Source organism: Centroberyx affinis, unplaced genomic scaffold (genome assembly GCF_046629955.1).
Source record: "Centroberyx affinis isolate AG114_WGS23_722 - 3 ecotype Tasmania unplaced genomic scaffold, CSIRO-AGI_Caff_v1 ptg000724l_1, whole genome shotgun sequence".
Lineage (NCBI taxonomy): Eukaryota > Metazoa > Chordata > Actinopteri > Beryciformes > Berycidae > Centroberyx > Centroberyx affinis.
Genome location: NW_027279341.1, coordinates 7,770 through 35,000, shown reverse-complemented (window position 1 = coordinate 35,000; position 27,231 = coordinate 7,770). Strand labels below are relative to the sequence as shown.

The 27,231-nt window shown below is 40.7% G+C and overlaps 1 protein-coding gene across 1 annotated transcript in view; it reads right to left on the bottom strand.

Moving 5' to 3' along the window:
* The window catches only part of LOC139644368 (poly(rC)-binding protein 3-like), a gene marked incomplete at its 3' end in the record, with an annotated part of 40,571 nt that extends 36,272 nt beyond the window's left edge, over positions 1 to 4,299 (bottom strand). The window contains exons 1-3 of the mRNA XM_071519728.1: positions 4,225 to 4,299; positions 3,131 to 3,154; positions 793 to 825 (exon numbers count right to left, since the gene is read on the bottom strand). Coding sequence (XP_071375829.1) covers positions 793 to 825; positions 3,131 to 3,154; positions 4,225 to 4,299 — 132 coding nt within the window. The remainder of the gene's footprint in view (positions 1 to 792; positions 826 to 3,130; positions 3,155 to 4,224) is intronic.
* Between the last annotated feature and the right edge of the window lie 22,932 nt (positions 4,300 to 27,231).

Here is a 27,231-nt window from a genome sequence, read left to right as displayed (position 1 = left end):
TCTCATCGTCCTTTACGCTCCCTGACTCTCTCCCAACTTCATTCTCACTCTTTGTCTCCTTCTCTCTCTCTCTCTCTCTCTCTCTCTCTCTCTCTCCCACTCTTTGTGTTCCTGTCTTTCTTTGGGACTAAGGGAAGGTAGAGAGGACAGGTGTTCCACGGGGGGAAGTTACACACTCTCTCTACAGTGCAGCGGAGAGTCTCGCTTTACGCCTCGATCTTTTCAAAGACGTTGTTCGTTCTCGCACTGGCCACATATGTAAATGTCGACATGGCTAACGTCACGACAGGCTGACAACAATACAAAAGGCACGTTTAGATTTCGCTTTACTGCCGTTCTAAAAAAAATATGTGGTTTGGATAGGGAGCTGTGAGCAGGGGGACGAGTTTGTACCCTTCTAGCATGTTTTCATGATTTTTATTTATTTTTTTGGTGCTCCTCTGTGAAGGCTGTGGTAACGCTTCCGATTACAGCGGCCTTTTGTGTACAGCGTAATTACAGCGGAAATAGGGAGTAACAAAATATAATCATGTTGGATACGGCTGATTCTCGTGCTACCACCGCTTATAGAGAGAAAATGGAGCCGAGGCGCCCCGTTTCTCGCAGTTTCAGTATGGAATTGCGTAGAATTGTGCCGCTTTCCGATTACGCCATCATTAGCGAGATCAACGTAAGCTGCATGTGAAGGGTTATCAAGGATTAAAAGGAGATAGGAGAGAAAGACATATCAGAGAAAAGATACACAGGGTGTGGGGTGGGGTAGGGTGGGGTGGGGGGGTGGGGGGTTCTTACCTCTTCTCGTATTCTCTTCACTGTTTCCCCTTTCTGTGGAAAGAGAAGCAACACAAAGTTTAGACTGAGCTTCAGCTAGAATAATAATCTTTATTTATACAGTGTGGCACTTTGTCTCAGAACAGAGTTTACAAAAAACAGTATAACAAGGAATAGGAATATGTGTTTTTAAAAAAGTGAATATAGATAAATGGAAAAGTGGTTGAAAAATGTAAACTAAGGTTTCACAGTCTAGTAACGCTGATGAAAAAAGTGTAATCACCAATATGTGCTTTAACAGTAGATCGACTGTGTATGGTCAGCAATAGTCTGTAGTCACAGACTCTGCATTCTTCTCATGGATCAAAGGTTTAAATGTGAATTTTCATTCCAGCACACTCTACATTGATTTTGGAAAAATACAAAAAGGTCTCCTGATGTTCATCGCTCAATGTTTCAAAAATAGGCCTGATTACATCAGCAAAAATGTCACTGTTTTGTCACTAAAGGTCTTAGGATATTGAATAGCTTCAATCATAATCCAGTGAGTTTTACATGTTGTCATCACTCATTGTACAGGAGAGGTGTCACATTTGTTACCGAATGGCACGAAGCAGGAAATCCCTTCTACATCAGAAAATGTTCTTTTTTGATTCAAAGATTAATAATTCAAACAAAATAACTGACCCCTATTAGGCAGGTTAGAGTTAGGGTTAGGGTTAAATTCATGGTAAAAATCAATTTTGAAAAATGTGCTGGATGAGTCACATTTTTCAGTTTGGTGAAAAGCTTGGAATTAAATTCTTCAAATATAAAAGATCCAAACACCTCATGGTTTTCATTCATGTTCACTCCACAAGGACAGCAGATGTGAATCTTCAGTTTAGAGATGAGCACTGTCCACCCAAAGTGTGCTGATTCCAACTGTCCCAAGATACTTTCATTCTCCCACATGACTATAATATTGTTTAATTGATTCAAATGATTGTAATATTGTCTAAGTGTTCCAGATAATTGCAGGTTATTTTAACTGGGGAGAAGCCTAACCTAAGGGTGAGAGCAGCGGGTTACAGCTGGAAGGCTACAGCTTCCAGTCCCACAGCCGACTGGGAAACTCTACAGGCGAGGAAAGTGAATGAGTGACGCTTTCCCCTTACTAATCATCTCCCCCCAGGACGCCCTGGAGCAAGGCACCTGTCCCACAGCTGCACCGGTAGAGCTGCGACAGTAGAAGACAGCGGCTGTACTCTAACTGCGTGAATGTGTAACAAAGCAAAACCCTTCACTGGATAAACAAAGGTTAAAAAAGAAAAAAAAACATTAAGAGTGATTATGTTTTCATGTGTTTATTTCTCGTTTAAGTCTTGCCTTTACAATAGTATCTGGTTTTAACACCTGTCCCCTGTCACTAGAGCCTGTTGTGGCTCGATAGGACGGCTGCAGCGAACATCAGTTCTGCTCTGCTGCCTGGCAGCTCGGCTTAATGCAAGGAGAAACCCCAGAGAGCGGCTCCTGTGGCGTGACGACAGGCCGGACTGACACGGCCTAACTAGAACTATAACACGTTAATGTAATTTTTCATGCCGCCTTTGTATCACAGACTGCAAACTAATAGAGCGTGCGCCGGAAGGGATGAGGAGGGTAGAAAATCTAAATATATGCCAAAAGAAATCAGCTAAAATCATGGGTTGTTGAATGTGCTGTAGGGGCAACGGTCATTATCACACTTCACTGTGATATATTTCGAGAAAAAAAAATCATATTTAACGCGTCCATAGTCAAACTCACTCGCATCCCTGGAGAGCAGCTCCTTTTCAGTAACTAGAGATTGGATTGACACGGCCTAACTGGAAATTTTACACACTATTAATGCATATTTCACGGTAACTTTATATTAGAGGTCATGGCAGGATTACACTGGAAGTTATCTTGAGCGGCATGCCCGTTTTAGACAAGCATAGTTTGAAGATGGCTCGGATTTTCAAACGCAGACTTTGCAGATGGTGAGGATTTTCCCGTGTCTACATCGCGGTGGAATTACTTGATAACATATTTTAATGCTCGAGAAAATATATTAAGTGACTGTTATTACAAATGGTGGCCGTCATGATTTGCACTGCGCTTTAATTCGGTCCAATTTGGAAGCCTGTGCATTCGATTCCCCGGCAAAGTCCTTTCCGGTAGACTGGTAATTTTAATTACATGACATGCAGGCCTTTGTCTTCTTCATGCGGCAAAACCAGTATCTCTTTTTTCGGAAAAAAAAAAAAAAAAAGAGTATATGGAAAAGTCAGAATGATGTCTGAGGCACTGAATCTGTACTCCAGTATGAGAGAAGAAGATGTAAACTGTGGCTCACCTTGCCGATGATGCTTCCTACTTCCTGTGGAGGAAACACAAACAGGAAGTGTCACCGTTAATTATCATTCCCAGGAGACCAACAGACCAACAGACACACAGAGAGACAAATAGACTCTCTCTCTATCCATCCATCCTTCCAGACACTCTGCTCTATCTTTATAGCCATATTTGCATAGGACAAGTATTTTGGCATGACCTCATGTAATTAATGAATTACTCTCCAACCTGTGTTTTTGTAAAACGCTTTCGCATGGGACAAATTGTCTGAAATCACAGAATTGTAAGATTTTATAATTTGTCACTTCCATTTGTGCCGAAAATACATTCAAAACCTTTCCTCTTGCCATTTTCCATGACAGGAGGAAGATAGAAAATGTCTCTAGAAGAGGCAGAAGAAAACAAATTGCACGTAATAATGAAATTGGCTGAAATCACAGAACTGCATAGGGTCAAGATTTTATAATTTGTCACTTCCTGATTTAGCAAAGCGAAGCTTGAAATTTGTGCTGAAAGTGCACTGAAAACCTTTCCTCTGCCCATTTGTCATGACAGGAGGGAGATAGAAACTGTGTCTAGGAGAAGAAAAACAAATTGCTTGTCAGAAAAAAATTACAGCTGAAATTACAGATAGTTAGATTCACACAGGATTAGTATTATCACCAAGGTACAGGACGGAATTTGCAGTCAAATTTTTACTTTACAAATTTCAGATATGGCAGATTTACACAAGATAAACTCATCTCATAAGAACTTTACCTGGTTTTTATTGACAGTTTTTAGATTTGGGTATTTATTACTGTGCGTTAATTTATCTGAGTCTGTCTTTATCATTGTCTGTGCACTACTGTTTTATTATTAACTTGTCTTGTTATTTTTTTGAGCCTGGAGAAACAATATCTAATTCCACTGTGTATAGTCTATGTATACTTGGATGTATATATGTAGATTTATGCAGCTGAGATGACAATAAAGAGGAACTTGTCGGTCTCCTCAGTTACAGCAAATCACTGGACGTCCCGAGGTAATTCAGTCCCATGCAGACAGGTCGCCTGCGTCCCCCATCCTCCCCTCCTCCCTCCCTCCCATCCTCACCTTTCCGTGCATGAGGAGGCGCAGGGTGAGGGTGACGCCCATGCCCCCGTCTCCAAACTCCTGCTCACAGCTCATGGTGGTGGTGGTGGTGGTGTGGTGGGTGGAGGTGTGGGTGGACTCTGCCGCTGGGAGACGCATGAAGGTCCGAGGCCCCGGGGCGTATGGAGCTGTCCAGAACACCGCGGAGAACCCTTTTGGAGAACCCCGGAAGGAACCCTTTGGAGAGCGCTGGAGCTGCGGGGTGCGGGGAGGGGGGAGGCTGGGAGGCCGGGTCCGGGGCGGGGTTGGGGGAGGTGGGGGGGGGTTAGGACAGTGGGGCGCAGCGGGGGTCGGTGCTGGTAGGACTGGTGGCAGGGGGCAAGTTGGGGGTGTATGTCGTGTTCTTTTGTTGTTCTTGTTCCTCTTTCTCTTTCAGCTCTGTGGGAAGAAGATATAGAAGAAATGACAACGATTAGGATGATAGAAGATTAGGATCATTTCCTCTCACACTAGAGGTGAAATTGTCGGTTCTGTTTGTTTATAAAACCCTCTTTTTGGCTTTAATGGCCTGATTTCAGCACAAGGATCAATAACGCTTCATCTGATCAACTTCAGCTTTCATCTTTCACCTTTCGATTTTATTGTCCTGAGGGAAATTTGGTTTGCAGCCAGGGTTTAAAATATTCATGAGGACACGTAAAACAACATGTAGTAAAGACATCACATAAATAAAAGACATTGAAACCAACAAATAAACAGTAAACAACAGAATCAAGGCCAAAATGGAGTCACTCCTACCAGATGGAAGTATTAAAAGTATACAAGTCCCAATCCAATATAAAGTGCCAAGGAGTGTCAAGGAGAACCAGTTCACATTACATTAAAAAGATTTAGTCAAGAGGAATTTTACTTGTTAGTAAACCATGATGATAAATATGATTCTGCAGAAGTACACTGAGAAACCACAAAAACAGGTCAAAACACACTCGTAGGGCACATTGTCCATGAACCAAACGTAAACTGTTTTGTGATTTTGCTAGCTGGTGATGATGTTAACCAGTCGATTTTTTAGATATTTGGCTGTCTTATTTAATCATGAGAAAGATGCCTGTTTACTCCGATATTAAACGTGTTTGTGTGGCATGGAAACATCTTACTCCTCCTGGTTTAAGAGGGAGTGGGATGTTTTTTTTACTTCTGGCTTTCACTGTCAAACTCAACTCAACTCACAGGTCATCATTTCTTTCCCATGTGTTAGAAGTAACCTACTATTGCTCACTCTAAGATGGAGGGATGTTTTTCTTTATTGCTGGAAAACTGCTCAATATGTGGACGAGGGGCCACAGGTGGAGAGGAATATTCTGGTAACTGGTTTATTCACAACAAAGGGGGATCTCGATCGCAGGGTATCAAAGGTTCATGTAAACAGCTTCTAACCAGAATAATACCTTCACTGGAGTACGGCCAATAGCCAGGTTACTCCGTGCATGTAAATGTAGCTGCTGGCAGGTCAGCTGCAGCCGCAAGACCCGAGATGGACTGTGTGTGTCTGTCTACAATCTCTGCAAGATATGTCTGAGCACCGGCCTCCAATCATCTGCCTTTGAAGGCCAAGAGTCTGCAGGTTTTCATTCCAAACACACACTACAGCAGCTTTCACTGATTAGCTCAACTTCAACCAGAGAGGGGAAAACTAATTAGAGTTTGGTTTGGAGTAAAAAAAAAAAAAAAAAAAAACTGCATCCTCTTGGCCTTCAAAGGCACATGGCTGGAGCCCATAGCGTTACAGCCTCCGTAATCCAAATCATTTGGCAAAAGATATCTGTCAAGACCAGAGAAATGTTTGGATGAAATAAATCAGCATAACTTATTTACACTCATGGAATATCCTAGCCGGTGGGTGGTAAGCCAAATCATTTTTTGATTTTTGTTTTCATCCAAAAGCATCAAACCTGCATGTGCCTTATTCAGGAAACCCATTCGTTCTTAATGCCATGTAGTTATAGATTAATGAGTGTATGCATGTAGAGTGAGGTTTTGTGAGCGATGCGTACAGTGAGGTTTTGTATCATATGAACCTAACCCACCATTCTTACTTCTATATTTAAAAAAATATCTTATGATCCACTTATTTGTTGTCCTTGTACCATGTGTATCAGATTGTAGTGTGACACTGCAAGTTGTCAATAAACCAAAGTCACATTTATTAATGTTGTTTTGATTCTAATATAATTTCTCTATTATTGACAAGATGACATTTTGGATATATGAAGTCATATCACAGCCAGTGATATGAAGCATCCACGTACACACGCTACAAACAGAGAAAATAACTGGTGTGTGTGTGTGTGGTGTGTGTTTTTATTTAGGCATTCCTGTGAGATCTCCTTTGACTGACTTCCAGAATAAGGACATTTTTGCAAAGAGAGGATATTTCTGCTGGTCCTCACTTCTTTAAGGGGCTAGATTAGGATTAGGGTTTGGGTTTAGGGTTACAATTAGAGTGAAGGATTAGGTTTATTTAGGGGACTTAATGTTGACAAGTGCAACTCAAGTTAGCTAGGTAGAGAAACGAATGGAGAAACCCAACGACTGCACTGAGTGAAAACATTCCTCAAACTATAAAAAGGAGGTATAACTCCCGCCGTCCTTTATACGTATAAAAATGATCGCAGTAAAGGGGAGAGGGACATTTTGGCCGATTTAGGACTCATGAATTAGATTAGACTTATGAATAGAATTATGACTAAGTTTAGTTTAGGGTAAGGGTTAAGCTTAGGCATGTAGTGGCGAGGGTTAAGGTTAGGATTAGGGGTTAGGGAATTAAAGTAGTCAGTGCAGGTCCTCACAAGCATAGTAAAACAAACATCTGTATTTGTTTGTGTGCATAGGGTTGAAGCGTGTGTTTGCCAAAGTGTGTGTGTGTCTCTGTGTATGTGTGTGTGTGTGTGTGTGTGTGTGTGTACTGGTCTGATTTGCAGTTTGAAATTGTCTTAGTTGTAAAGCAGCAGTGTGTTTGGCTCCATAGCCACGAGGCCTACAAGGCTTTTCATTGATTCAACATCCTGAGCAGCATTCTAAAAGCTCAGCCGGAGCGAGCCGGCGCCAGCGCAATAAGAGGTGTGAAAATTAACATAATTTCTCAAGTGTCAGAAGCTAGTCAACAAGTCAGCGCGGTAATTTAAAAATTAATTGGGAACTCTGTTTAAAAAGCTTAGGGGCTGAATTAAATAAGCTTTTGGCCAGGAAATGCCACTCAAGCGTGATGATACTTGTGCATTTCCCTTTACCCCCAAACCAAAAGAAAAAAAAAGAGAGAGAGAGCAGACTTCAGCCATTCTTGCATACTAAAGAGATGTTTTCGCTGTGTGTGTGTTTGTTGTGTGTGTGTGTTTGTTGTGTGTGTGTGTGTTTGCATGCATGCATCTGTGCATGTGGGCACTGTGAGCTAGCATGCACATGTGAGAAAGAGTGTGTGTCTGTATGCACATCTTGCATGTGTGCTTATGTAGCTTCTGTGTGTGTGTGTGTGTGTGCATAACAACAAATGTGAGGAGGATATCTGTGTGTGTGTGTGTAAATGTGTATATCATTCTGTTTTTTGATCATCTTTGTGTGTGATTTGTATCTGATCTGTATATGTACACTGTGCGTGCATGAGTGTATGTCAGTGTGTGTGTGTGTGTGTGTGTGTGTGTGTGTTCTGTCTGAGAGCAGTCGTTCAGGCATCTGTCTCTATGCCAACCAGGCTCCTTAGCAACACAAGATATGCAGATGAATAAATACAGGTGTGTATGAATTGGTGCTGTTTATTATATGTTATTATGTATATGTATGTGTGTGTGTGTGTGTGTGTGTGTGTGTGTGTGTGTGTTTGGAGGAGTATGTGTGATAGAATCTATATGTGCACACATTTCTTAGCTGGTGGTATGTTCTTAAATGTTTGTGTTTGTATGTGTGATACTATATAAATATGTGTGTGTGTGTGTGTGTGTGTGTGTGTGTGTGTGTGTAAGTGTTATGCACATCTCTGTTTGCGCTATGAGCATCTGTATCTCCCAGTCTCATAAAAAATACACACTCTGTGGCAAAGTAGGTCACAAATCCGATGCAGGCTGTCTGGCACGCTAGACAAGCAACGTCTCATGACAACCTAACACACACACACACATACATACACACACACACACACACACACATACACAGACACACACACACACACACACAGGGAGGATGCTTTACACTCCGGCGAGATCACCTGAGATACAGAGAACTGAAAGGGGGGGGGTAGAGAGAGATGGGAAGGAGAGGAAGGAAAGAGAGAGAGAGAGAGAGAGAGAGAGAGAGAGAGAGAGAGAGAGAGAGAGAGAGAGAGAGAGAGAGAGATGTTTGATGCGACCACCTGGTAAGTGAAGGATGTGGCTGAAGTGGCTGAAACGGTTGTCAAGACAAACGTCTCGCCCTTGTCAGCCAAATTCATTTCCTCAGAGCACAGGTCAAGGCTGTGTGTGTGTGTGTCTGTGTGTGTGTGTGTGTGTGTATGTGTGTGTGTAAACCTATGTGGCTATATGGGATTTTTATGTGTATTCTTGCGTGTGCAGTTTTGGTTTTAGAGTGTTGGGTGTTTGTGTGCATTTGTGTGTGTGTGTACATGCTTGGTTGCCTGTGTACATGTATCTGAATGTGTGCACTCTGTGTGTGTGTGTGTGTGTGTGTGTGTGTGTGTGTGTGTGTGCATTTGAGTGACCTTCAGAATTCACAATGGAATTCCTGTTAGCGTTCCAGATACTGTAGCAGGGGTGTGTGTGTGTGTGTGTGTGTGTGTGTGTGTGTGTGTGTGAGAGAGTGAGTGTGTGACACAGAAAGAGAAGAGAAGGTATGAATTATTGAAACTCTTTCAGATGCTTCAGCATGGGGTTAAAATCCTGGACCACCCATCCCCCTTTGCATACACACACAGACATGTACACACACACACACACACACACAGACACACACAGACAGCAGAGTGCTGAGCTCATGCATGGCTGATTCATGGCTTATTCCCCTGAGTCCATCTCCACAAGGACAGGTCTATAGGGACGTCACTGTGTGTGTGTGTGTGTGTGTGTGTTTGTGTGTGTAGGTGTGTGTGTGTGTGTGTGTGTGTGCGCACACCCGTGTGTGTGTGTGTATGTGCATATGTGTGTGTCTGTGCCTGTATCTGTCCCTGTGTGTGCCTCTGTGTCAGCATCTGTGCTGAGTGTGAGTGTTTGAGTGTGTGTGTGTGTGTGTGTGTGTGTGTGTGTGCATGTGTGTGTGTGTGTGTAGGCCTTATTCCCAGTAATGGAACCGTACCAGCTAAAATGAAGCAGATAATGAAGAAGGTACACACACACACACACACTCACACACGCTGTATGGAACGACATCAAACGTTCACATTATGTAAACGTTACAGATGTGCGGCCTTCAAACGATTCACTTTGAACAACTCCTGTTTGTTGAATAAGAAGATGACGATGATGAAGATGACGATGATGATGATAGTGGTGCATTAATGTGAGAAGATCATTGAGTCATACACATACACACACACTCACACACACACACACATAGACACATACACACACAGCCATAAACAACCACTAATGAGTTTCTTGCTAATTCTGTCCTAATGCTCTTTTTTTTTTTTTTTTCCTTCATCGACAAATGAAAAACATTTTCTATCTTCCAGGCCGCTCCATTATTACTGAAATGAATGCAATGAATCTGAAGTTTTGGTCTGTTAAAAGGAAAGTTTTTTTTCAAAGCCTTGTAGCCTCTCTGAAGGTAAGAACTGCTGGATCTGAGCTGCAAAAGTGTGGCAAAAATATAAATACTTTCTGCCTCTTAACACTCATTTCACTTTTTGCTTTTCCCAGTGCAGCATTGTTCAAAATAGCAGCAGCTAGAAATTCTTATTTTCATTCTTACTCTTATTGTGATCCTTATTCACAAAACTCAAATAATTACTATTTTATTACTTTGGGGCGCAGCTACAGCCCATAAGGCAGACTTTGCACAGAATATGCACTTGTTTGTCATCTGGTTTAAAACCAAAGTATCTCCAAATGACAGAAGAAGATGTTTTTTCAGAGATGCTCTATGTAAGGTTTCTCTGCTTGCTTCTCCATTGTAACTTTAATTTTGGTCACATGGTGCATGTCACACATTCAAAGGTTGTGATTAGACAGGTGTAAAAGAAACACTTGATATACTGCACTGGGACGTTCAGGGGAAATTAAAATATAACAAGACATCGCAAAATTACATGATTATTGATTGTGAAAACATAAAATCACAATGTAAGGATATCTATGATTAATTGTGCAGCACTATTATACATTTTTGCAGTAATAGTAAGAATACATAACTGAGCTGTGTGCTTGTATGGACTTGTATACTGTGTTACTCTGTTCATTGACTTAGAGGCTGACTTTGAGCTGAATATTTGTCAAAGCTTGTACATCCAAATGAGCTTTATTTCAGTTTTATTTCCAGTGCTAACAGTTATGTTTCCAAAAAATATCCTGATAAAATCACTGTGGGCATCACTAGGGATTCATCAATTCAACCTGACGTCTCCCCTTCGTACTGTATATGTTATCTAAAATCCCTCAGATATAAAATAAGCAGTTTCATTTGCCATTTAAAATATAGATAATATACATGATATAAACCAGTGATTCTCAACCTTTTTCATATCAAGGACCCCTAATTTAGTTCACATTAGAGCCACGGACCCCCATTTGATGAGATTTTGTCTCTCAGACCCAAATCTGAGAATATTTTTACTGTCAGATATGATTTTGTCCAGAATTCCATGACTATCTGTATTGCAGGTAGAGAGATAACAGAGAAACTATGATCAAAACCGTCATTCTTCTACATTCTCTAACTGTGTTAACTTCTTGTAAGTGAAATAATGGTGAAGTTTAATAATTCATCAATTTGCCGGGGACCCCCTGGAATGCCCTCAAGGACCCCCGGTGGTCTCCGGACCCCACGTTGAGAACCACTGATATAAACCATGCACCATACACCATGATGGTTCTAATTGTGTAATAAATCTTTCTGCCCCCCCCCCCCCCCCCTCTCTCACGTCTTTAGTGTCTATGAAAATGCAGCTAGTCCCAAGCTGGCAGCAGCTTTGTTAATACGGTGATAACTGTATCCTCTGCTGATTTGCATTGTGGTCATGCTTGTGTAAATTTGTTCCCCCCTCAAAAATTTTGGGGTGCACTACATCCCTGGTGGGTATCGTCAGGATATCCATACAGTTAGTTACTCTAGCAGTCAGTGTCCATGGACAAAATCCAGGATTTGTCTCTTAAATCACACCTTGATACCTCAAAGGATACTAAAAGGATATTTTGGGAAATCGGCCAAAGCAGCTTTTATTATGAATGTCTCTGAAACAAGTCAAGGAAAATGTCCTGCGGAAGCAACGGCCAGAACGAAACGGAGAAGGTCTGCGTGTATATGAATACAAAATAGACAGGAAAACAGAGAGAAATAGAGATAGAGATGAAGAGAGAGAGAGAGAGAGAGAGAGAGTATAGGATAGAAAGAAACAAAGATGGAGAGAGTGAGGCGGAAAGGGAAGGACAAGGCCATCGCTCGAGAAAAGGAGACGCGTAGAGAAAATCCAGACAGGAGGACAGGAAATAACAGAGAGAGAGAGAGAGAGAGAGAGAGGGAGAGAGAGAGAGAGAGAGAGAGAGAGAGGGAGAGAGAGAGAGAAAATTAGAGAACAAAACACAGAGAGGCGTAACGCAGTCTGAATATATTTCACGGCCATACGGTAAATCATTGTATTGGATTTGATTACCAGGTGGGCAGGCCTGATTGATTCTGGCCGGCAACAACTCATTTCTAAAAACTGATTGGATTAAACGGTGAGCCAACAACTCATTCCTTAAAGCTGATTGGATTAAAACGGCAGCCGGCTGATTTAAATCATGTCGCTGGTTAACGGTCAGCAGTGATGTCAAGGACGAAACGCTTGTAAAAATGAATAGAAGAAATAAAAAAAATAAAAAAAACCTTCCCTGCATGTCTCTAATACAAGAGTCCTCCATGGTGTGTGTGTGTGTGTGTGGTGTGTATTAATGCGCAATCGTACGTGTGTATTCGTGCACGTGTGTGAGTGTGTGTCATTATATACAAGTGTGTGTATGCATTTGACTGTGTGAGTGTGTGTGTGTTGGCGTGTAGGTATGCATGTGACTAAGTGTGTGTGTGTGTGTGTGTGTGTGTGTGTGTGTGTGTGTGTGTGAGAGAGAGAGAGAGAGAGAGTGTGTGTGTTCATGGGAGTGAATATGTATTTATGTGTGTGTGCGTGTATACGTGTGTGTGTGTGTGTGTGTGTGAGTAACAGCCCCAGAGCTAGTGGCATGAGACGATGATGTCATGGCATGGAATGGCGGGATGGTTGAGAGAGAGAGAGAGAGAGAGAGAGAGAGAGAGAGAGAGAAACTGACATCACTGCCTGTGTATGTGTGTGTGTGTGTGTGTGTGTGCCTTGTCTGAGTGAGGGTGACACCAGCCTCTATTTAAAGACAACAGAATCTAGGAAGAGGAGGGGCGAGAGACAGAGAGAGAGACAGACAGTGAGAGAGAGAGAGAGAGAGAGAGAGAGAGAGAGAGAGAGAGGGAAAGAGACAGAGGATTTGAATTTTAAAGTCCACTTCAGTTAACAAACTCTGGTTGACACACAGCGAAGCAGAGAGAGTGGGCGAGAGACAGAGACCAGACAAAGAGAGAGAGAGAGAGAGATGTAGAGACAGAAAGCGAGAGAGAGAGAGAGAGAGAGAGATGTAGAGAGAGAGAGAGAGAGAGAGAGAGAGAGAGAGGGGTCATAAGTCTCCTCCACGCTGCCAGTGCTGTTAATCACTGTAATTACATGGACGGGCTAATGCTAGGATGCTACCGCTAGCACTATAATAGAAAGTGATGCCAGGATGCTAATGCTAAAGCGGTCTACACGGACAGCCCAACAGCAGGATGGTAACACAAGAAGCCTGAAAATAGAAACTAATATCAGGAGGCAGCTGTCACAGGAAAGACCAAATCCCCCACCATGCACTGCTCTTTCTCTTTCACATGCGGTTTAAAAGCGTTGCACCAGTGTCACCGGGGTTGATGGTTTGATTCCCCCCCCCCCCCCCTGCTGAAAATGGAGGAACTCTGGATAAAAGTGTGTAGTGTCGTGCTGTGCTGGTGTACGTCATTTCATGTTACTGTTACACCTTGTCATGGGACTATGGGCACCGCTGTCGGGTGAAAACCTTTTATCTCCGAAGTGTCAACTTTCCAGGAACTAAGAAATACAGCCGTGTTTATAGTTTGTTGTCCCTGCAGTTTTTACATTATCTGAATGGTTTTTGAAAGGGTTTCATCGACATAAGAGGTCGGAGAATTTTGTCGACCCATAGAGGAACATAGTGATTCTCAACCTTTTTCATGTCAAGGACCCCTACTTCAGTTCACATTAGAGCCACGGACCCCCATTTGATGAGATTTTGCCTATTGGACCGAAATCTGAGAATATTTTTGGTAACACTTTATAATAACCATCATTAATAAATGGTAAATTGATAGTTAATTAAACTTTAATTAATAGTTATTTTACTGTTAACAAACAATGAAATGATCATTAATAATGTTTACTAATTATTAGTAATGCTATAATTTATGTTATTTTATCATTAGTTTGTAAAATCATTTGTTTATAAATTATATATTGTATCATAGCTGATAAGAGACGGTAAAAAGGGTAAAAAGCTATGATACAATATATAATTTATAAACAAATTATTTTATATTACACAAACGAATGATAAAATAACAAATTATAGCATTACTAATAATTAGTAAACATTATTAATGATCATTTCATTGTTTGTTAAGTAAATTTAAGACCATATATTGTTATACTTTGACTTGAGTAAAGGATTTGAAATGGTACTTCAACTTCTACCAGAGTATATTTTTAGATGAGTATTTGCACTTTTACTTGAGTAAGGAATTTGGGTAACACTTTATAATAACCATCATTAATAAATGGTAAATTGATAGTTAATTCAACTTTAGTTAATAGTTATTTTACTGTTAAAGTATACAAGTAAAAGTCGTTCTCTAAAAAAGTCATTTCTAATGAATTAAACTGGTTCTCTATTCAGTGTTCCTCTGAGTCCCAGATGAGAAAGAGTCTGCAGCTGAAATCACTGAGATTAATTCTAGCAGCTGAATTCACTAACGTTAATTCTCTCTCTTGTTGCTTCTCTCTTCTTCATGTTACTTCTCTCTCTGTCCCTTTCCTTCCTCTGTGGTGTCGCTTTTCTGAACAAGCAGCCAATCGCATTTGGCTCTTGATCAGCTGCTTCCGGAATGGAAATGGTCAGATGCACAAAATATATATATATTTTTTTAGAAAATTAGTTGATGATTTCCCAAGAGTAACGAGTCTGTTTAGAAAATGCAGTGAGTAGAAAGTACAGATTTTTCTTTTGAAATGTAGTGAGTAAAAGTAAAAAGTCTTCAGTGAAAGAAAAACTTGAGTAAAGTACAGAGACTTGAAAATCCTACTTAAGTACAGTAATGAAGTATTTTTACTTTGTTACATCCCACCTGACACTGTGACACTTCAGTCAAGGCTTCTCTTTCTGAAGGCGTTAAGTTAACCCAGAGTCAAGAGACAGTTTTAACCCCTGACACAGACTCCCTGCCCCCTGCACCTCTTCACCCCTCTGCTGTCTGTGCTGCAATTCATTCACTTCAATTCATGGCACTTCATAGAATGTCAAGGTTCCAAAAATATTTTACTGCTTGTTAAGTGATAACCTTTATTTGCATAGCACCTCTCATACACAACATACAGCTCAAAGTGCTTTACATCAATAGAAGGCAGATAAAAGACAGATAAAAAGATACAATTCATATAAAAATGCATTGCATTAAAAGAATCAAATCAAGTAAAATAGAAAGATATTTTTACCCCCCTAAACGAAACAGAATCAAACGGTGTTACTTCTTGGTATTGAGTAGTCACTCTCACACTGGTGACACTGTCAACCAGTATACGATGAAGTGTGCCTTACCTCTCCAAAGATAATCACAACTTAAAAGACCTTTTGTCGGCCTCACCGGACAAAAATACTGTATGTATAGCGCTATAACTTTTCGGAGAGTGAACTCCCTCAATCCTTCCTTTCAAAAGGAAATTAATACATTGCATTAAAAGAATCAAATCAAGTAAAATAGAAAGATATTTTTACCCCCCTAATGGAAACACAGAAGTATTCATGTTTAACTCTGATTTAAAAATGTTTTTATTTTTTATTATGTGAAACACTTTGGGCCATAATTCTGTATGAAAGGTGCTTATAGTATTATAATATCATATGATAAAAGTATTATTATGATTAATTCCACAGTTGCCTAGGCTTGCATCTGTGTGTGTCTATCTGTGTGTGTGTGTCTATCTCTGTGTGTGTGTATGTGTGTGTGTGTGTGTGCACGTGCTTATGTGTCCTCGTTGACACTTTGCAGTCAAGGCCTTAACACCTGAGATAAGGCATAATAACCATAAAGTCATTTCACACCAGTCAGTCTCACACACACTGCTGCACTAAAGAGTCTCTGTCGGGTAAAAACCTTGTATCTCTAAAATGTCTACAAAAAAAAAGCAGCTTTGTTTCTAGCTTGACAACAATTTATTTTTGACATTCTCCAACAGGCTTTAAAAGAGTTTCATAAGCCAAAGAGATCAAAGCATTATCTCAACCCATAGAGGAGCATGTAATCCTTTAATTGAAGTGAAAGCATGAAAATCACCAAAATTGGGAGATTTACAAGGTTTTCACACAACAACAGCAAAACAGAAACCAGAACAGAACGGTTCAGTTCAGCTGGGGTTTGGTTTGGAGGGAAAATCTCCTTAGCCTTATCTTAAATCTTTGTTTACACGCAATAAAGAAACTCGTTTGATTTCCTCACCATCGAGTTAATGATCGATCGGGCCGCAGTGAAATCCAGTTAATGAGATTGATCATTCAGCGGGGCAGAGCGCAGGAAAGCGTGACGCTGTGCTTCAAAAGTCGCCCTTTAAAGTCATTTTATCAGGCTTTCGGCCCGATTAGAGAGAGACTCTTCATGACTATAAATTTGCGAGATCGCTCAGCGGCTCTGATGTGTTCGACCTCGACTTGTTATTGAGACAAAAACACCTTTATCAGCTCGTACATTGGACCTTTACCGTGCAAATAACAAGAAAGAGTATCTGCAGGCAGGAGGGCAGGAGCAGTGACACATCAGAAACACACAATGTAAACATGCCATGTACATACAGTGTGTGTGTGTGTGTGTGTGTGTGTGTGTGTGTGTGTGTGTGTGTGTTACAGTGTGTGTGTTACAGGGTAAGAAATTAACTTTTTTTCAGAGGGCATTTTATAATCTGATTTTTAGGGGCATTTTGGTCGTTTTCAGGGGCAATTTTATTGAATTTATTGAATGATAAATTTGTATTGCATATTGGCAAATAAACACTCAATTTGTACCACTATGATTTGTTTTATTTGAAATCATAATCATCCCACTGCAAAGCAGCAGGCCACAACCTACTCAGGATATTCCTATACATTCACCCAATCTACTGTAAATAAGTAAATAGAAATAATTACAAAGTGGTAAATTACCATCAGCCATAGGCCAAATACTGGTAAATGTTATCTGTGGATGGTAAAGTCCTATTATATTCTAACAACTTGGCTGTTAAAATAGTGAAAGTGGCTGATGAGTTGTTGTTGTTGTTGTTGTTGTTGTTGTTGTTGTTGTTTTTTTGTTTACTGTAAACCCACATCATAACATCACATCATCCTGAATGTGGTATTTTCACATATCAGAATCACAATCACTGTATTTGCAAGGTAAAATATAAGTCATGCACATGCTAACAGTGATATAGAGAGATATTTTCTGCACAGGGATCATTAAAGTTTCATCTAATTAATACATGTTGGCAAACATATAGACAGTAGACTATACATATATAGACTTTAGACCATACATATGTGTAGGGGGAAGGGAAGGTTCAGCGATTTTATAAGCCTACCCTATTCATTTTTTTTACATTAGAGCTTGTGTTTCTGTGAAATCGGCTGCCACCTCCTATTATCATTTGTTAGCAATGCTAGCACAAGTCAATGGGGTATGAAACCAAACCTCTTAAAATCACTTGCAAGCCATTCCATATATTTCCATAGCTGCAGTAATAGCAAGAATTCTTAATAGATCTTGCTTAAATCACTTGAACAGGATTTTGAAAGCTGATGGTTTCACGCTCCATTGACTTGCACTAGCATTGCTAACATGCTAACAGGATGCTGGTGCTGATTTCACAGAGACAAACGCTCATGGAAAAATGTTTTGAATGTCACAATAGTGGACATGGTTAGTGATAAATAGAACTAGAATTTATAACCTCCTCCTCTCCTTGTCTCCTCTCCTCTCTCCTCTACTCCTCTCCTCTCCTTGTCTCCTCTCTTCCTCTCCTCTTCTTGTCTGCTCTCCTTGTCTCCTCTCCTTTCTCCTCTCCTCCTCTCCTCTCCTTGTCTCCTCTCTTCCTCTCCTCTTCTTGTCTGCTCTCCTTGTCTCCTCTCCTTTCTCCTCTCCTCTCCTCCTATCCTCTCCTTGTCTCCTCTCCTCCTCTCCTCTCCTCTCCTTGTCTCCTCTCCTCTCCTCTCTCCTCTCCTCTCCTCTCCTTGTCTCCTCTCCTCTCCTTGTCTCCTCTCCTTGTCTCCTCTCCTCCTCTCCTCTTCTTGTCTCCTCTCCTTTCGCCTCTCCTCTCCTCCTCTCCTCCTATCCTCTCCTTGTCTCCTCCTCTCCTCTCCTTGTCTCCTCTCCTCTCCTCTCCTCTCCTCCTCTCCTGTCCTCTCCTCTCTCCTCTCCTCTCCTCTCCTCTCCTCTCCTCTCCTCTCCTCTCCTCTCCTCTCCTCTCCTCTCCTCTCCTTGTCTCCTCTCTCCTCTCCTTGTCTCCTCTCCTCTCCTCACTCCTCTCCTTGTCTCCTCTCCTCTCCTCTCCTTGTCTCCTCTTCTCTCCTCCTCTCCTTGTCTCCTCTCCTCTCCTCTCTGGCTCTCCTTGTCTCCTCTCCTCTCCTCCTCTCCTCTCCCCTCCCCTCCCCTCCCCTCTCCTCTCCTCTCCTCGACAGGCCTCTAAAATCCCTGAACCTTCCTTCTGAACAACAGACCATGAGACAGCAGTACTGAGTGGGATGGAAATGTGCAGACTTGTGCAGACAGACTAGACAGCAGCAGTTAGTTCCCATAGCAGGGAGTGAGGCAGGACTCAGGATATCTCATTATTAAGCCATCATACACATGGCTGAGAATCGCTACACATTTAAATGAACTTGTGTATATCACAGTGCCATGCTGGTTGTTGCATGTGACTGTGGTTATCGGTGTGTGGCAGCTTGGCAGATAATCAACCTGGCCTTTGAAGCAAAACAAGTCATAAAATCTAACACACAGCCTAAGACCCAGGTCCCACATAAACTCAACTCAACTCAACTTTATTTATATAGCACTTTACACACAACACAGTTGATCCAAAGTGCTTTACAACACATACAGAGGAAAACAAAAACAAAAGAAGGAAACAAACACAATAGAAGAGGAGAAAAAATCAGAGTGATGATAAATAATAATGATAATAATAATAATAATAATAGTAAAGGCACATGGTCACGCAGAGCCCAAAGTGACAACACAGACCTACAGAGTCTTCAGGAGAAACACCTGAGCTAGTTAAGTTAAGTTAGGCACAGTTAAAAGCTAGTGAGTAGAAGTGTGTTTTAAGATGACTCTTGAAGATCTCAGTAGTCGGGGAGAATCGGATGGTGGGAAGAAGAGAATTCCAGAGTTTAGGGGCAGCGATGGAGAAGGCCCTGTCCCCATAACACTTAGTCCTGGATCTCGGGACAGACAGAAGTCTTTGGTCAGACGATCTCAGTACTCTGACAGTGTGACATGGGGACAGGAGTTCTGTAATGTAAGAGGGGGCGAGACCATGTAACACCTTGTAAACAAACATCAGGATTTTAAAATCAATTACAGGCAGCCAGTGTAGGGAGGCAAGAATGGGAGTAATGTGCTCCCTCTTTTTTGACCTTGTCAAAACTCTTGCTGCTGCATTTTGAACTAGTTGGAGATGGGATAAACAAGACCGAGTGATACCAAAATATAATGAGTTGCAATAATCAAGGCGGGATGATATGAAGGCATGGATGACTTTCTCCACGTCAGAAGTACAGAGAATTGATCTGAGTTTGGAGATGATGCGGAGCTGCATGAAGCTTAATTTTACTACCTGATTGATTTGTTTGTCAAACTTCAACTTCAACTTCGAATACGACTCCAAGATTTTTTGCATGTGGTTTAACAGAGGGGGCCAATGGGCCAGTAAACACAGGAGGGTTACTGTGTCATACGGCATCATTCAGTGTGTGAGTGTTGTGTGCAAGTCAGGAAACTACCATTTTTGTCTGAAAAGCCAAAGTGGCTGGAGATTCACAAAGATTTGGTATTTCCAATCAGAAGCGCTGACACTCCTGTGTTTGCCTATGGACCAACTAGACCGGGTGTGTATTGCTTTGTGGTGTGGCCTCCTTTAATTGGTGTGTGTGTGTGTGTCTATGTCTTTATGTCTGTGTTTGCATTTGTGCATTGTTATACTTGTGCATCATTCCTGTGTGTCAAAGGATAGACTTTAAAATCCTATTACTGGTCTATAAAGCACTAAATGGTCTCAAATGGCCCAAATACATTTCTGATTTACTTGTACGTCATGAAGCACCCAGACCCCTCAGGTCATCTGGGACAGGTTTACTCAGTGTTCCCAGGACCAAAACCAAGCGAGGTGAAGCAGCTTTTAGATTCTATGCTCCCCAACCTGTGGAACAAGCTTCCTGAATACCTGAGGTCTGCTAAAACTGTCAGCTCATTTAAATCAGGGCTTAAAACATTATTGTTTACTGCGGCTTTCCAATAAATTAAATATGTAACTTCTTTTTAATCTTTAACTATTTATTTGCTTGTTTTTGTTTTTTATTGTCTTTTAAATGCAATCTTAATGTCATCTTAATGTCCTATTTTCAATGTATTTCTATGCCCTTGTAAAGTACTTTGAATTGCCTTGTGTCTGAATGGTGCTGTATAAATAAAATCGCCTTGCATCTGTGTGTATGTGTGACCCTGTGTGTACATATGCGTGTCTTCTGTATATATATATGCAGATTAGGATTAGACCAATATTTTGGTTTGCCAATATATTGGACCGATATTGGCATTTTAGTGTGGTCCACCTCTTATATGATGGAGGTACTGAATATCGACACATATCGGGTAACGACCATCAAAAACCCATATTCATCAAACCCTTGCAGATAGGGTTTAAAATAAAAACACGCCAAGTCACCACATCTTATACCGTACAAGCAAACACAATCTAAAGTGCTAAAGTGCCAATAAAGAGCAGAGAGAGAGCCGACAGGTCGAGACAGAGTGAAAAATGCTCATCAGTGCACAATACAAAGTTTTCAAACAGGCTCAAGAGGCTTGATGATTACGCATGCAAATGAAGAGGTTTAATTGCAGTGCAGACAAATGAAGAGGGCAGACTGTCCGCACTGTGATTTGGGAGAAATTGAAAATGGGATTCATTTAATGTTCTATTATCCTTTATGTGATGAGAAGAGAAGGGTTCTTCACACCAAAATGACCTCTATTTCTGCCCATTTCCTTTGGTTAGATGATAATGAAAGACTTGAAATAAGCTTCAGAAAGTCTGTAAAAGACTGCAGTGAGCTTTTGTTTGTGTGATACCTGAGTTGGCTTGGGAATATGCACGCTATACACAAAGCGCAGTGTGTTGTATCGACGTGTCTGGAAGTCCGAGACAGTGTGAACTCCAGAGGGCATGACACTCAAACAAAATCAATCATGCTTTAGTGTTGAGTTTAGACACTGAGTCAGATTCACTGCCAGAGGAGGAGAAGGCCTCAGTCTGAGCTGGGAGCGTGACACACAGCTCCCTGCCTCTGACTGTGGTTTATTCAGAAGAGAAACATGATGGAAACTTTGGCGTGAGATCCATGGTGAAGTTAGGAGTACATCTATGGATGGACATAGGAATTTAGGAAGCCCCGCCCCCCTAGGGAGTTCCTCTGGAGCCTGGACCATAGAGAGCCTAAGTCCCTCCCCTTCTGGGGGACCACCATGGGACCTTACTTCGGAAAAAATATGTACGGTAGTCAACGGTGACAGACAAATAATTGTTTGATCCCGTTTGAATTGTGCCATGAATTACACATATGATGTTTTGTCAATTTAAAAGATAATTTTACAAGTCAAGAAAGTGGCAGTTTGTGGTAAAACAGTAAAGTAACGTTTAGTTTAGTGTGAAACCGCTCAGTGAACTACATCTCTCGTCTCACCGACACCAACATGAAGGAAACATAGGAAACACACAGCATGGCGTTAACGTTAGCCCCCACGGTACTAAAACTATCCTAAAGCAGTTTAAATCCGTTCTTACTGTCTACCTTCCAGGTTGTGTATAATACTCCTGCTGTCTGAGAGGGACTGAGCTTCAGGCTCTGGGCAGCTTGTGGAGAGAGAAAGTTATGACGTCACTTACGCCACTTTTGGGTGTGTAGTCTTTCTAATTACGTATTTTCACAGTCTGATACTTCAACAGTTTTACGACAAACTGCCACTTTCTTGACTTGCAAAATTATCTTTTAAATTGACAAAACATCATATGTGTAATTCATGGCACAATTCAAACGGGATCAAACAATTATTTGTCTCTCGCCGTTGACTACCGTACATATTTTTTCCAAAATAAGGTCCCATGGTGGTCCACCGGAAGGGGAGGGGCTTAGGCTCTCTATTGGTGGTGGTGGGGTGGAGGAGGGGCGGAGCTAAGCACGGTGACTGGAATGACAGCAGCATACAGCACAGATCTGTGAGCAGCACAATAGCAGTAGTAGGTGACGTGTTTATACTCCCGTCACTTCTCTGAAACAGAGAGGGAAGTGACGGCTAACTCTGATTGGTTCTCTGGAAAAAGAGGGCAAGTTTTCACCAACGAATGAAACTACAGACAGGTGGGTGGATTTAGGTATAGTCTCCCTGATTGAACTTGTGTAAACTTCACTTCACACTTCAAGCAACTGGAGAAATCAGTCTCTGTTTCCTGTGTTGACCTCCGCTCCCTTCGTCTCTCCTGTGATGTGGTCTGGAGTTGAAATTGTCAGTTGAGGATGTTTACATAACCTCCGTTTACTCAATTCTTGTTTATACTGTATTCTATTTTTACTTGTCGTATCCTATTACCATTTGCTGCTGGAACGACCCAGTTTCTCCTTGGGGATCAATAAACTTTCATCTTATCTAATCTTATCCTTTCTTCTTACCTTATCATTGGCCAATGAACACAGTCTGAGGTTTGTTATTTCTGAATAACAGATCGCTGCTTCACATCTAATCATATCACAGTCAAGAAGTCTGCTCCATTTCATTGATTTCTAATCAAAATCAATTAATTAACTGGCAACACTTTGTGCCAAAGAGACGTTACACCTTGGTTACTGCAGACAGTTCTTCTGTACTAGTTTTTGTCAGAAGCTTGTAAGATTCTTTAGCTTGTAATAAAATTCTAAATCAATATTTTGTGTCAAATGATTGATACCTTTGGTAATAAGCAGGATGATTGGCTCCCTTACTTAACTCAGGATGCGATCACACCTACAGTTAGTTTTCTTTGGTCCGAATTAAAGTGGAAAAGTTTATCTAACATGATGGACTTGTCTGTCTCTTCTTCTGTGGTGTTCATACCAGTTAAGAACACATGAAGAAGAAATAGCTGAATTTGAACATCAGTCCAGACTTAATTTTGTTCTGCTAGGCTTTCCAAGCATCCGTCTCCTTCTACCCATAATCCCTTGCGTTTCGGGGTGGTTTCCTGTAGTCGGTCGGATTAACGAACCGCACCGCAGTTCTCTTGTTGGAGGACTGAGACTCTCGCTGCCGTTATTTGGTGCCACCAGAGGTCAAAGGTCATCGTTCTCACCTGGACAAACCAACTGAACTGAAGGAGGAAACACTACAGAGTTCAGATAAACCGATCAGAACATGATGAGTGTGAATGCAGCCTTTTTCTTCTTGTTCATTTGTTCTCTCATTTGTTATATATTGCATATGTCTTTTATAACATATTGCATACTGCTTGTATTATGTTTTTCTTCATCTCAGTAAGTTCTACTTCTCCTACTGCAGCTATTTTCCAAACACTGTTAATTCTGTAATCCGTACCTGTTCATATCTTCACTCATACAATTCTACTGAACATGTTCTACTTTTGAAATTGTCAGTTTCCTATGCTGATATGCATATGCTTATACTCATTTTTTCTTTGCTGTATCCTAAGATTTGCTGCTGCAGTGTCCCACTTTCCCCTCGGGGATCAATAAAGTTTCATCTAATCCCACTGCTGCAACACATTTACACTCCACTGCATTAAAGTACATCTCTGCAGCACTTGGGGAAGAGATATCAAAGCACTGTGGTTTAATGTCTGTGGCATTAATCAGGAAATGCATAAAGAGAGAGAGAGAGAGAGAGGCAGCGCAGCATTGTCCTTGGTCATCGCCATGATATAAAATATTGTTTTTCCTATCAGAGGCAGAAGTAGTTTCTAATAGTTGAGTAGCTGAGCAAACCAACTTTTCTTCTTAGAGTCCTTGCAGCTATTTTCAGCATCTATTCTGAATTTATTATACCTGTGTTGACTGAAGAGACCACAGAGAGACCGTACACTGCAAAAAATGACAAGTTGTTAAGTGATTTTATCTTGTTTCCAGACCTATCGAGCTTATTTTGTGATATTTTTAGTCAAATTATCTCACTGCACTGGCAGATAATGTTGCTGGTTTCAATATATTTCATTTGATACATGCCGATATGACTTCTTTCAAAAAATCAACATAAAACAATTAAGAAAATCTATAAACAAGACTTTAAACAACTTCAGCTACCATTAAATGTCCTGAAACAAGTTACATTCTCCTGAAAAAAAGTCAAATTTGTTGAAACCGATAAAATTATCTGCCAGTGCAGTAAGATGATTTCACCAAATCCTAAAATAAGCTTGATAAGTCTGGATACAAGATAAAATAAATTAACAAATCTGTCAGTTTTTGCAGTGTAAAGAGTTCAAATCAGAGGATTTACCACCTGGGATTTCTTATTTAGAGCAGATAGAGACCAGGAACAAGCAGTTTTAACAGATTTAAACACTTGAGTCGTCTCCTCTTGTTATTTGGTCACTGACCTTTCGTTGAGCCCCTGGTTTTACGCCTTGTTTGACCCCGCGGCGCCCGGCGGCGTTCCTCCCTCCTTCCCTCCTCGCTGCCTCGGTTACAGGTCAGAGGGTCAGCGCTCTTTATAACGGCCCATTAGTTAGACTGGTCACTGGCTGCCATTTCACGCTCTGTTATGCAACTGATTTTATGGTTAAGGACTCAGAATAGTTTCAGACGCCGGAGTTGCATCCAATGATTTGCCCTCAGTGAGGAGAGTCAACTTGTCTCATTTGCAGCTTCTCAGGAGTTGAATTAGGCCAAATCAAAATTTCTTCAAGACCATTTTATAATAATAATAATAAAACTTTATTTATATAGCACTTTTCTTAACAAAGTTACAAAGTGCTTAACAAAAATAATTAAAAAACAACAATTGAAAACAAAAGAAAAACAAACAGAGATCATGAAACAGAGGGGAATAAAATGAAGATACCCAAAAATATAGACTTTCAAAAGTGGGATAATAAAACACAGCAACATATCAAACATTCATAAAAGCTTTCCGATAAAAGAATGTTTTAAGAAGAGATTTAAAAGACACTAAAGATGTTGCCTGTCTGATCTCAATAGGCAGACTGTTCCACAGTTTGGGGGCTCTAACAGCAAAGGCCCGGTCACCTTTGGTCACTAGCCAAGACCTAGGAATAACCAGCAGAGCCCTATCCACCGATCTAAGTGAACGCCCAATTACAATTAGTACAATTGAGCAGTGAGATATTCTCTGCATGAAAGAAAAGTGACACCTACTTTTACTAAACAATTATGACAAATTATTGTATTTTTGTGAGGGATGCAGGTCTTTTGTTGACAAATGTTTCAAAAGACAGTGAATGATGAACGTCAGGTAGTGACTTTTTTTTTCAAGAAAGGATATATTAGTGTTTTGGGAAATGAACACTTTTTGTTTTGGATTTTTTTTAAAAGGCCGTGAAAGCAAAGCCACTGTAGTTCACTCAGTCCTCAAGAACACACACAGCACTGGACTGGAAGATAATGTGGACGAGGGGCTTTATGAACACTTTCTGCCTGGGACCCAAATTGACTAAACTTAGACCCACCATGGGACCCAAGCTCATGAAAACATAATATTAGAACTCGTGTCTTATTATGAGAAAATATGCCCATGACCCAGTTTGGGTCCCAGCAGTTCAAAGACACCATATTATTCAATTTTCATAATTTTGTTTTCAAATCTCCTCTGGCTCAGTATAAGAATAATGTCCAGTGGCTCCCCCTACTTGTGGAGGCTTTCCAAAGCCTGATGCCTGCAAACTGGACCCTAATTGGACGGATTTCGGTCATTCTTTAGGGAGGGAGCCAATCAGGAGCGAGTCCAGCTTAGTTAGACTGAAACTGACTGGAAAAAACTGGTAGATTTTTTGAAAGTATAATAACTTAAAATTTGCCACTCAAACAAAATGTTATTATATCAATGACTCATCAAACATCTTTGATCATATATTTGCATAAATAGAGAAGAATTCAAATTCCTATAATAAAGCCCCTATTAGTAAACATGCTATTAGTATCACAGTAGCAGTACATCAGTACTAGTACTTTTGTCATGAAGACATCCTGCAGAGACAAAGCTATGGACCATTTTGAGTCCCAATCTACAGTTTGGGACTCAAATGTGCTGCTGTACAAGAAAATGTATTAACAGATCTCAAAATGACCCATAGTTGAATTGAAAATGACCCTTAGCTTTCAGTGAACTGAATGGAGACTTTCTCTAATTATGGTACTTTTAAAACAACTGTAGATGAATGATTTACTTTTACAGACTGCTTCCTTTATATTTTGGAAACAGTGAATGATGAGGATACATTTTTTGATGAGGATTTGTTTTTCAGAAAATGGATATATAGTGATTTAGAAAAGAACTGTCTATGCTTCACTTTAACCTTTTAAGACTCACTTGATTTCCACAGGTCTAATCCCTTACAGAGGATCTTAGTGAACGCAGACAGTTTCGTAACAAGACTTCATGTTGCGCTGAACTGGATTTCTGTGATTGCTGACATTTCGACGTCCATAATGCCTTCAAACACTAACTAACCCGCCTTGCTAACACTTGTCTTGCCAAAGGCAGACTATTAGGAGGCTGAGTCAAGTTTTACAGACGTAAACAACTCAGTGGAGTGGAGCAGAACGATTTTTTGGGGAATTTGTTTTGCTTTATTTGATAGTGAAGAAAGGAAAGATGAGAGAGGAGGATGACATGAGAGAAAGGTCCTGGACCAGACTTGGTGCAGAACTTCTACATTATTCATTCATTGGTAACGCTTTATTTTCCGGGTCCACAATTTCCTAATAATTTCCTAGAAGGGAACTGTTAATTTCTTGGGAAGTTTCCTGGAAAGAACCATGAAATTATGAAGTAGTTATATAGAAACTGTCAGCAGTTTGGTGAGTCGATAAGATATTGAACATTTCTAAAAGAGTTTCCTGGAAAGAACTGCAAAACTATAAACTATTTATTGGAAAAATAATAGGCAGAGGTCGATTTCTAATTTTCTATATAACTACTACATCATTTCATGGTTCTCTCTTGGAAGAAATTGGAGGAACTTACCAACCA